At 41.1% G+C, this 12,299-nt stretch overlaps 1 protein-coding gene across 1 annotated transcript; it reads right to left on the bottom strand.

Annotated features, from left to right (window-relative positions):
• Positions 1-266: 266 nt before the first annotated feature.
• rlbp1a (retinaldehyde binding protein 1a) lies at positions 267-7,946 on the bottom strand (the record flags this gene model as incomplete). Its single annotated transcript, XM_080730263.1, has 7 exons — positions 267-413; positions 1,583-1,693; positions 3,372-3,530; positions 4,121-4,299; positions 6,290-6,494; positions 7,295-7,423; positions 7,938-7,946. 7 exons carry the CDS (start codon positions 7,944-7,946, stop codon positions 267-269), a joined length of 939 nt encoding a protein of 312 aa, XP_080586389.1.
• Between the last annotated feature and the right edge of the window lie 4,353 nt (positions 7,947-12,299).

Raw genomic sequence — 12,299 nt, 5'->3', positions numbered from 1 at the left:
TTTCTTATAATTCCTATTATATATGAGTTAAGTAAAAAAAAAAACGAATTCAACACAATGAGGGGGGAGTGCATTAAGAATGTAACAGATTAAAAACTTCTAGTTTGTGGTTTACAGTCTGGTAAATCAAAAAAATATCTATAATCAAATTCTTTAAAATATGGATTTGGACTGTTTTTCGTCTCAGGTACTCAATTGTTGGTTTTGGAAAGGACTGACAAACTGTTCCAGCCTCATGTTTTGGTGGTATTAACACAGCATGCTTTTTAGAGAGCAGTGTCTTCAGAGCCAAAAAGCTTGGTGGCGATGGCCTTGTAGTCGGAAACGGGAGCTGTCCCATCAAAGTCTGCAGGCAGGATGTCTGCGTCAAAGTCCTTCAAATAGCCATCTAGCACATCGCCATGGACAAATACCTGGGGGAAGTTACGGGTAGAATTTAAGCATCATAAAACTGTCATGATGCGAAGCGCTGTGAGCTTGTAGATCAGCTATTTTAGAACTTTAAAAAAAAAAGGGCTTAATGCCTCATTCACACTGCAGATATATAGTTGAACGTTTAGCTTGCTTGGTCAATGTTATCTCAATGGAAACCAGCTTTAAAGCTTTCAAAGCTTTGTTCTGTGTATGTCCTGTATCTTTAAAGCTGGTTTCCATTGAGATAACATTGACCAAGCAAGCAAAACGTTCAACTATATATCTGCAGTGTGAATGCAGCATTAGACCTGGCTGGAACCATTATTTTATGCTTTAACTATTAAAAAATAGCAGATATACAAGCTCACAGCACGGCACCGAGTGCCGCGCTGCGAGCTTGTACATCTGCTATTTTTTATTTTTTTGGCAAATCTTTGAATATATCTTTTTAAAAGCAAACATTTGTAACTCAAATATTTGCTTCTGGGTGGTCCCTGGAACAACATATTTTGAGATGGGGTTCCGTGGACAAATACATGTAATTTTGGGGGTTCTTGACATGATAAAGTTTGAGAACCACTGATTTAGATGACATTTATAGAATCAGATCAAAATATTCAAAGGTATTTTCAGGATTTTTCAACATTTTAAATTTACAATGTAGCAGATCTACTCGGTGCCGCGCTGTGAGCTTGTATATCCTCTGAGAGTTTCTGAGACTAAATGTAATGTATGAATCTACATACATAAAAAAATCAATCAATATGGTTAGCGAGTGCCCTCTGGTGTAAAATGTTGTACTTAAAGAATTAGTTCACCCCCAAAATGACTTTTTTTTTTTTCAAATCGATTACTCACCCCATGGAGAGTTTTTTGTCGCATTCCTAAGCCAATAATTTGAGGAGACTCTTTGTAGGCCCATTGATTCCGGATGGAGACCCAAATGCATTGAATCAATGGTGGTAAATTTATTATAATTAAATTACTTTTTTGCCAAAGATTTGCCAAAAAATATTATTGAACTCAAGTCTCCATGGGGTGAGTAATCAATAGGAAAAAAGTCATTTTGGGGGTGAACTACTCCTTTAATGCCACAACTTTCATACATTTTGAAACGTACATAATCTTAAAGCCTCCACCCACCCCTCCACCCCTCCACCCCTCTCACCCTCTCCAGCAGTTTGCTCTTCATGAAGGGTTTAACCACGTTATAGGTGGTGGTGAAATACCAGGGCTGGTGAGTGACATGGACTGCCTTGAAACGGGCAGGGAAGGAGTCCTGCACAAGATGACAACACAAGACAGACCAAAGGTATTAGGAAAATCCTTGTGATTCCTTTGAATGGTTTTGGTAATAACAATACAACATTGGTTCATAACTTTAAGTGGTTTGTTTATAATTTTACCTTTTTGTCAGAGCTAAATTAAAGGTAAGAGAAGTGATTTCATTTGATTCAAACAATAACAGAATGGGTCTATGTTCTGATAGTACTAATTACTATAGAATGTTTGGTCCATATTTGGACTTCAGCCTTATCTCCTGTGAGGAGAAAAAAGCAGTTTCAGTTTTGATGGAGGAGACAGGTTTTCCTCCAATCAGGATAGAGTGGGGGCCTTCCTCCAATCATGGTCGAGTGGGTGGGCCTTATGCGCACCAAGGCCCGCCCCCACTTGATCATGATTGGAGGATGGCCCACGCCTGTCAATTAAATTCAAAGGAGCTTTATTGGCATGAGAAAACATACGTTTACATTGCCAAAGCAAGTGTTACAAGTAAAACTAGAAGCAGTGCTCTTCCGAGCACAGGTCTCCACCAGGCCAGGTGTCCTGGTGGTGCTATAATAGGCCAATGTAAAAATGGTGGCATGTGTTCTTCGCCAATCTTAGACCTTTCATGGCAGTCGGACGCTGCATGCATGATTTGAGGCATTGTGTTCCAAAAATGTGTTTTGCTAAAGTCTACCTGCTGGTGGTGCAAGGGTAGCATTTGTTCCTTGACCTAGTGGGAATGTGTGTGGCAAATTTCACGTTAATCGCAACCTGCGTTGATGATTTGAGGCATTTTGTTCAAAAACTGAGCAATCCTGCAAACTTTGGAAGCCAATATTAGCCAATTAGGATGGAATATGAAATATCAGACGGATCGGACTTGATCACATGACTATAGAGATACTGTTTACTGATTTGCATGATTGTTGGAGAAAATCTGGTGGAGTAATAGCAAAGAATGTGTTTTACATAAGTTGTCCTCCTGGTGGCGCTATAAAAGGCAAATGTGAAAAATGCTTATCGGTGGAGTTATAAGTAAAAACACAAATGTCCCTGTTATAGCGCCACCATGAGGCTGATTTGAGAAATTTGAAATGGCATTTCTTCTTCGGCCTAGTGGGAACGTGCACGCCCAATTTCACCAAGATTGCACACTGTGTTCATGATTTGAGGCATTTTGTTCAAAACGGAGCAATCCTGCAAACTTTGGAAGCCAATTGTAGCCAATCAGGATGGAATATGGAAAATCAGACAGATCCATGTTGATCACATGACTGTAGAGATACTGTCTACCGATTTGTAGGATTTGTGGACAAAATCTCTAAGAATAATGTACAGAAATGTGTTTTGCAAACATCGGCCTCATGGTGGCGCTAGAACAGGGCGGCCATTTGAAAAATGTCGGGCAGAGGTTCTGAATTGGCATCCAGGGAGTGTGTGTGCTCATTTTGACAGCGACCGGGCCAACGTATATACAGGGTACACATTTGGAACAATTATCAGCATTATTTTTTTCTCAAAATGCATTTAAAGGTAGCAGCTCTGTTTCATACTGTATGTGCAGTAGGTCTAGATGTCAATCCATGGTTTGTAGTCCTGTCACATACATGAAAACTGAAACTTAAATGGTAATGACTTACCCTACCTTTAATAGTCAGGATTTGAGTAGCATAGTAATAGTGGCTGACCTGTAGCATATCCACCATCTTCTTGAGTTCCGTGGGTTTTATCCCAGAGGCATGCTGCATGGAGAAGCCCTTGAAGTTCTCAATCAGGACAAAGCCGTTGATCTGGGTCTCTTCATTCTCCAGCAGTTTCTCCAGGATCACACAGTATGCCCTCAATGTCTGGAACACACAGTTACATTCTGTTGCATTAGTACGTTTTTTTCAGAGACCCCCAGTTTGAGATGCATTAGGCCAAGGATCCTCATTTGATGTGATTCTCTGGGAACCCTGTTATAGTTTTGCTGTAAATGTCTGTAATCATTGTGTAAAAACAGACGTACACAGTATAATTTGATTCATGATGTGGTGAGAGTGAAAAATGGGACCCGGTGCCTCCCTGCTTGGCACTCAACATCAAAGGGTTGCTTTGGGGAAAGTCCCGACGACATACTAGAGTAATGTCCAGGGGGTGTACTTGTACATCAAGCTGCCTCACTTTACAGAAACAGGAGATATGCTCCTGCCCTATGGGCCACATGGCTTACTTATTATTATTTATGCTCAAAACCATCCCAAATTGTGTCTCTCACCTGTGCAGACTCCGTTGACTACAAATCGATTTTTTTACGCTGCGTATAATAAATCAAGAAATTATTTTACAATAATATTCTCCTACGCAATTATTGAACAAGCCCGATATCACACTGTGCTCGTCTGTGACAAAGACAATTCACTTTGCTGTGTTGTCTGCTCTGAGTGCAGCCACCGACCTCATCGAAGGTGATCTCCTCCAGATCCCAGTTCTCGATGTTAAAGAGCAGGACCACCCGTCCGTACTTGTCTCGGCTGGGCAGGACCACAGGGTAGCCTGCCTCGATGGTGCTGCGCACTGCTTCAGGCGTCAGGTTCTCAAACAGCTCAGGGTAGTCCTTCCTGAAGCGCACGTAACCTAGGGCACCCGCATCATGTGGAAACAACACAAACGCTTACAACTGGCCTCGTGTAGGTTCAGTAGTATGCCTCCTGGGTTGAGCAGATTAGCCCTATTCACGGCCCGCCCACTCAGCAACTTCCTGGTGCTGAAGTCACGTTTTGAAGGGTAAAAGCCTGCAAATTTAATGCAATTTCCGAATAGTAAAGTATAAAATACGGCTAGCATGATCAAGAACATTGTAAAAGACACAAAGCATTATAATTTACTTTACCGTTCGAAATAACGATTTGTTGGCTTAAAAGTCCAGCAATTTCTGTTATAGTTTCCCCTTCAAAACTGACGTTAGCACCAGGAAGTTGCTGAGAAATGTGCTGAGTGGGCGGGCCGTGAATAGGGCTAATTGCCCCCCGCTACCCCCGCCTCCCCGTTTTCCTACCCCCTAACCACCTTGAACGCGCTTGTGTGTGTGTGTGTGTGTGTGTGTGTGTGTGTGTGTGTGTGTGTGTGTGTGTGTGTGTGTGTGTGTGTGTGTGTGTGTGTGTGTAGGTGTGTGTGTGTGTGTGTGTGTGTGTTCGTGTTCATGTTCATGTTCGCTCGCGCGTGTTTTCAGCACTTTGCTCTGGAAACCCAATTAACCCCATTGAACAATTCATGTTCACATTCCTCTCTCACACTACAAAGAACCCCCTACAGAACCCCCTACAGTATATTCACACAGAACGATGCGCGTGCGTGTGTGTGTGTGTGCGTGTGTGCGTGTGTGCGCGCGCGCATGCGTGTGTGCACATGCTTCTACAAATGTACAGTACAGAATGGAGTGTGTGGGCGCATGTACACATATGATTCTTTATGTTACGCAAGTAAGCCCCAAACAACAATGGAATAGTGTGCTTTGACCCCCCAATTCTCTCACAAACAAACACACACACACACACACACACACACACACACACACACACACACACACACACACTGGGATGTTCCCAGGAGAAAGTAAACTTGCTGCCCTATTTGAACACAAGGGAAGCCTTTGTCGGGGAGACAGAGGCATCTAAGAGTCCCCAATTAATGTGGACTATCCTCCCTGTCTCACTGATGGGTTACCATTCAGAGAACAAAAGAACTCGGACCTCAATTACTATAACCCTGTTATAGAAGAGGTCTGCGGAAGCTCGAGAACAAAGAGGATCACACAAAAAATAATAAGGATAGGGCATAATTAATTTTGATTCATATATATGAATCTCAATGTCCTAGCACAGAACTGACATACACTATGCACTTCTGAATAAGTGGATGGGATCAGTTGATTGATAGACGTTAATCAAATGTAATTGCAGTAATTGAATAATGTAATATTTAGTTCAGTGAAGTACAGATATCAAGTAACATGTGCTATTTCAATATTTGTATAAGTGTAGATTAATCAAATGACGGACAGATGGATAGATGGCTAGATAGATGGATGGATGGATGATTATTTTCTTAATCGATTAATTGGTCGATTATTTAAATGTTGATTAATCGGATTATGGCACTTTTTTAGCAATTACCTTATTAATTAGATTTGAAGTTCTTTTAGACATGTTTTAAAACTTTTAACTAACAAAAAATACATTAAAGATGAATAATTCATTCAAAAATACATAACTTACATTTTGCTCAGCTGCCGATTAGGTTGCTACTAAAAGACAAAAAATAAATACCTTTTTCTGAATGCATACTGATTGAAGCATACGGTAGCTACACATTTGTCAGGTTAAAGGGCAATGGTACTCTTTTCAAATAGGTCATTAAAAAAAAAATCAAGTCATATTCTTTGTTCTTGACCCTAAATTCCTGGTATTAATAGAAATTCCAGCGATTAGTTGCTGATTCAATTACGATTACTAAATTAGTTGGCAACTAATTGAATAATCGATTCGATTACGATTAATCGATTAATCGTTGCAGCCCTAATGGATAGCTATAGGTATATTCTTCATGTAAGTCTCCTATGACTCACCCTTCATGAGCTCATGGGATCTGGCTACATCAAACTTGCGTGCCCTGAGGAAACGCAGCATCAGAGAATCAGGCTTGTCCCCGAATCGCTCCACCACCAGTTTGGCCAGGTCGTCTCCCTCTCCTGCTCTCTCCTTCATCAAGGCCCTCAGCTCTTTCACAGAGGATATCCGCCTCTCGTCTGTCTCATTTAGCTCATCCTTTGCCTGAGTGGAACACAGCAACATTCTTTCTTTGCAACAGTGAACTCATAACACAGAATGTGTATCATGAGTTGATATGGCCCGAGTAGTATGATGGTTAAAAGACAACTTTGTTTTTTTTTTACAACAAGGGTTCATATTTTAGATTGTAATCAGAGAAAAGAAAAGATGACTGTTAAAATGTTTTCATTTACAGTACTTCATTCTATTGTTTTAGCACGTTTAGTGACTTTGATTTCAGGGGGTGGGGGCATGCGTACAAGTGGCTAAATGTGTCTTTTTAGACACAATAAGCCAACGATTTATTTATTAGTATTCCTAATAACACTAGTAGCCCCCATAAGTCACATCTGCCCATGAAAGATTAGGGTGCATCTTGGGAATGGGCTTATTGTGTCTAAAAATACATATTTAGCCACTTGTACGCATATGCCCCCAGTCACTGAAATCAAAATAATTAAAATCTCTAAAATGATAGAAAGGAGTAAATGAAAACATTTTAACACTCATCCTTTATTTTCTCTAATTACAATCAAAAATATGAACCCTTGTTGTAAAAAAACGAAGTTGTCCTTTAATGCAGTGGTCCTCAAAATGGGGTCCAGGGACTCTCTGGGTTCCTTTTGGGACAGTACACAAATGAAACCAAATTGGTTTCATTTGTGTACTGTCAGAGTTAAGGGGAGACCTTGACATTTTAAAGTTTGAGAACCACTGCTTTAATGCTATTTGAAAGGTTTCAGTCAGAATTGCCATCTTGATCAAGAGAATGACTGTATGTCTGTTTTTCAACGTTGGGTTACCTTTTGTACCGTGTGGCCAGGCAGCTTGGCGCAAGGACCGAACACGGGACCGTGATCCTTCACTGTCAAATGCTCTAACTTGGACCTCATGGCCTGCTCCTCCTCTGACACCACTCGGAATGTTCCAGTCTGCACAAAGACAGAGGTGTTTATGGACCTCTTTAGTGTGAGAGGGTCAACTGTACGCTTTGCAGCGCACGCATGGGCACACAAACACAGACCCATGCACTTGTTTCAGGACAGACCTCAAATGATGGCTTATCTATCTCACATGATTACAGAAAAGACACTTCTCTTTCGTATAGACAGAGAGATATAGTTTCGTAAATTCCTTACCCCTTATCCCTAAACTTCTTTGCCTTTTTTCACTATTTTGAAAAACATTTTAAAATATTTCAAATAGCCGATCTACATTGACACGTTGTGAGCTTGTAGATCAGCTATTTGAAATTGAACTATTATTTTTTTTTTCTTTTCTAAATAGTAAAAAGGGGCAAAGAAGTTTAGGGATAAGGGTTAAGGAATGGACGGAAATATAGCTGTCTTTGATACAATTTCATGCAATAAACAATGAACAGCGGTTGGACAATGGTACATTTGCTGAAACAGAGACAAATAGGCAATGTAAGCAAAGTAAACTTACTGCAGCCATGGTTACAGGGTCTCACAGTGGTGTCACTGGCTCTGTGAACACAACAACGACACGTTGTAACATACTGTACAGTGTACTACTGAACAATATACAGTATGAACTTGGCAAGCTGAAGTCATCTTTACTGGTTAATGAAAGGTCATAGGATTAGAGTTTTATCAATCTTGCAAACAGCATTCTGAACTGATCCACAAAGCGACAACAGGTAGAAAGAACAGCAGATTTTCTCTAGGCTCTGTGCCATCGTTCCTGACCATGATTTGTCAGAGTGGGTTCTTTAATGATCGATAGATAGATAGATAGATAGATAGATAGATAGATAGATAGATAGATATATGGATAGATGGATAGATGGATAGATGGATGGATGGAAAAGTAGCATTAGACTTTTATCCACGTTATACTTTCTCAGTCAGTCAGTCAGTGATGCAGACTGACTGACCAATCGGTACATCCATAAAATGATGTGAGAGTAGACCTACACTGTGAAACTGAATTGACTGCAGTCAATTCAGTTGTTCCTTCCTTCCATTGTCAAAATAATTTGGCAACTGCCAAATGTTTCCAATATTACGCGAAACAACAATAATTTAGCTTAAAGGACAACTTTGTTTTTTTTTACAACAAGGGTTCATATTTTAGATAGTCATTAGAGAAAAGAAAAGATCAGAGTTGCATGCATGCAAATGGATAAATATGTATTCTTAGACACAATAAGCCCATTCCCAATATGCACCGCAATCTTTCATGGGCAGATGTGACTTATGGGGGCTAATGTAAATAGTAACAAAGACATTGCTGGCTTATTGTGTCTAAAAAGACATATTTGGCTACTTGTACGCATGTACACACCCTGAAATCAAAATACTAAAATCGCTAAAACAATAGAAAGCAGTAAATGAAAACATTTTAACACTCATCTTTTATTTTCTCTAATTACAATCTAAAACAAGAACCCTTGTTGTAAAAAACTAAAGTTGTCCTTTAATGTCAAGAAAATGAAACAGTCTTACCTTAGTTTCAGATTAGTGGTCACTCGGACGGCAGGCAGCGATGGGCTGAGGGAATAACAGAGAGAGAGAGAGAGAGAGAGAGTGGCAAAGAAGACAGCATGCAGTTGAGATTAAGGAGGGGATGCTATGAGGGGAGGGGTTATATAGAACAGGGATTAAGGTGCCATACGTGATTACTATGAGTGGCTAATCTACAGGGGGGAAACGACGTGGGGGATGTAGGCCTACCAAATTAATTTGACAATGTATTCATTGAAATGAGCTTGACTCCAAACATTTTCAGTCTAATCATTCCATTCTGCCATAACACTTTTGTCAACCTGTGTGACCTTTTTACTCAGTAAGAATTATGGAGTGACTTGGATGTGCGAGCAGCCTATATATTTATCACAATATTCATAATGTACAGTGGTTCTCAACCTTTTCAGGTAGCGACCCCCAAAATAATCATATTTTAACTGGGGACCCCCCACCCTTCTACGAGCACTAAGAGTTGAGGCATTACATTTTGTATAACACGGCTCTATTGTGAAAATAGTATATCTACATGCTCACAACGCCTCGCGTTGCGAGGCGTGGTGAGCAGATTCATTTATAATGTGCAGATTCCCTCTATATACACTTAAACTTTATGTTGGTTTGTTTACTGTTGAGTGAGAAAACAATGTTGCACATTAAGTTAATCATCTGGGGACCCCTCAAAATAATGTAACAGGTTGAGAACCACTGTGGTAAAAGGCCATCCTGCAAGGCACCGCACAAGGTGGCAGGAGACCAGGGAGGCAAAAGAAAAGATGGGAGGATAACATGGGAGAATGGACTCACTTGAAACTCAGTGAGGCAATGAGAGCTGCCGAGGACAGAGAGGGATGGAGAGAGCTGGTCAGCAGATGGTCTGTGGTGCCCCAACAACCCTCCGGGGGTTGTTGCTGTACACATGCATCACTTTCTCATGCTTTGTAAGAACCATTGACTGTAGGGCTATGTTTCAGCTGCTCTCTCTCTCGCTCTGCTTCTTGTAAATGCAAAATACTTCACCAGTCTAAGTAATTGCACGGACAATTACGTTTAGCAAGAAAGTCCTTTGTTGATTACTGTTTAATCAATGTATTAATATGAAAACTGAAAACACTGAAATAACTGGAGTAACTTAATGTGAAAAGGTTTGTTTATTGTCGTCCTTCCAGTTCGGTACTCCATCCTCTGGGTGGCGCTACTGCGACATCCCAACACAGAAACGTTCTCACGTTCACTCCCGGAGGTCAATCTCTGATTGGCCGAAGGGCTTGTCAATCAAAGTCTCGGGGCGCTGGGCCAGCCCCCTTTGTTCCGTCTCTTGAAAGCTTCCGCTCCGAACATCGAAACAGAGGGCAGAGACTCGGATGGAGTACCTCCTTCCAACACTTGTGATTTTATAGAAGGCAATGATTTTTTCCAATTTATAGTCATTATGCCAATAAATATTCCCCACACATTTCTCTGTTGCACTGCTATTAGACCTTTATACTGGCTCGCCAGTGAGGATCCCCCATTGGGAGAACGTAGGGCCTCCATCCTACTCCTCTCATTCAACACTCCCCACTGAATAGAAGCCATGTGGGTCACTTGGAGCGAGCAGTGACAAAGATTGTCCTCCCGCGCCGCTTCCGTCCCACTGCGAGCCCGGGCCAATTGTGTTTGTGTAGACACTCTACAAAGCAGGATGCACCACGGTGGATTTGAACTCACAACCTGATGGTGGTGATAGAGACAGATTATGGGGTCACCAAAGTTAATACAGGTTTCTTTACTTTCTTCCTCTTCAGACTCGGAGCATGAAAGCGATAATATTTTCATTCTACCATCACTTTTCAAGAAGATTATGTGGTCACAGACAGACAGACAGACAGACAGACAGACAGCGAGACAGACAGACATGGACGAAAACATAATCTTAAAGAAGAATATAGTCTTATAGAAGACTTGAGTCTGAGCTGAGGAAGAGCTTTGCGCTTGAAACATTACAGATTTTTTGGTGCAAGCATCTGTCACATTGGAGCCCTCAGTGTGCATTCTGTGCAAGTGTTTATTTATTTATTCTTCTATATACTGTTCGTCGCTTAGCACCTGCCCAACATTACAGATTTTTTTGGTGCAAGCATCTGTCGCAATGGAGCCCTCAGTGTGCAAGCGTTTATTTATTTATAATTCTATATTCGTCGCTCAGCACCCGCCCAACCTTGGGGTGGGGATGACACCAGCGGATTTTGCTGTCTCTCGATGTTTGTGCAAGTCTCTCTTTTCAAAAACATAATCTTGGCAGAATGTCCATTTTAACATTCCTAGTACCACCAGAACATAACAGTTTCGATCACAAATTAGAGGAAAGTCATGCAATCAGTGACAATGTATCAAGAGAAAAAAAATCCACTGAAAAATAACATATTTAAAGAAATAGGAGAAAATGCAGAATTTCCCCACACCATAACCATAATAGGCCTATACGTTATGCTAAATCCCCTTCATCTCCGATGAGACCCTGGTCACATCCACTCAATGCACACATATTCAGTCGTGTCGGGGAACATTAACCCTTGCACAAGTGTGATGAATGGTGGTATTTGAACCCATGTACCTCTTTGCCTGGGAACCTGTCACACGAGAGATGACCACCAGTGTAGACAGAGAGCTGGGGACTTCACTTTGACAGAATGCCTTACTTCACTTCACACATTCCTTTCTGCACATTCCATGCCTGGAAATTCTTAGCAGTGGCATTTCAGTGGTGAGACCAGTTGTTTTGGACCCAAACGAGGGATTATTTCCCCATGATTGCACAGCATCAGACTACTCCATGTAAACAAACCAAAGCAAGAGGTAATGGGGTTTTCAGCCCTGAGTTTAAGGTCTATTTATCGTCTTTGAACTTGAATCCTTTGTCTTGCAATGATAGTCACAGTTCTGGGTACAGACCATATTAATTATCATTTGTAATTATTTGTATTTTACTAGTAAGACGCCTCAGGGCGACATGCGACCTCCATGTCTTGGCCGTCTGTCCAGTGATGTACAGGTATATCGGACCAGTTACCCATGGAGATCCATATCCCAAACATGCTTACTCAGTTATTCGTTATGTGAAAATCCTATGACGTCTATCACATCTGACATCATACATATAATCCCTTTCATGCCCATACATGGAGATCCCTGTCTGAACCAGCCACACAGATATGGGCTGTATTCCTCCATATATGGGCATTCCCATATGAAGTCCTGTTAGATATGGGCTTAATATTGATGACATTAGGGATCTCCATATATGGGCATAAAAGGGATTCTGTTAGAGTGGTTCCCATGA

This window comes from Nannobrachium achirus (assembly GCF_963921795.1).
Source record: "Nannobrachium achirus genome assembly, chromosome: 7".
Classification (NCBI taxonomy): domain Eukaryota; kingdom Metazoa; phylum Chordata; class Actinopteri; order Myctophiformes; family Myctophidae; genus Nannobrachium; species Nannobrachium achirus.
Note: the sequence above shows the minus strand (reverse complement) of the source record. Positions and strands in the feature narration are given on the sequence as shown.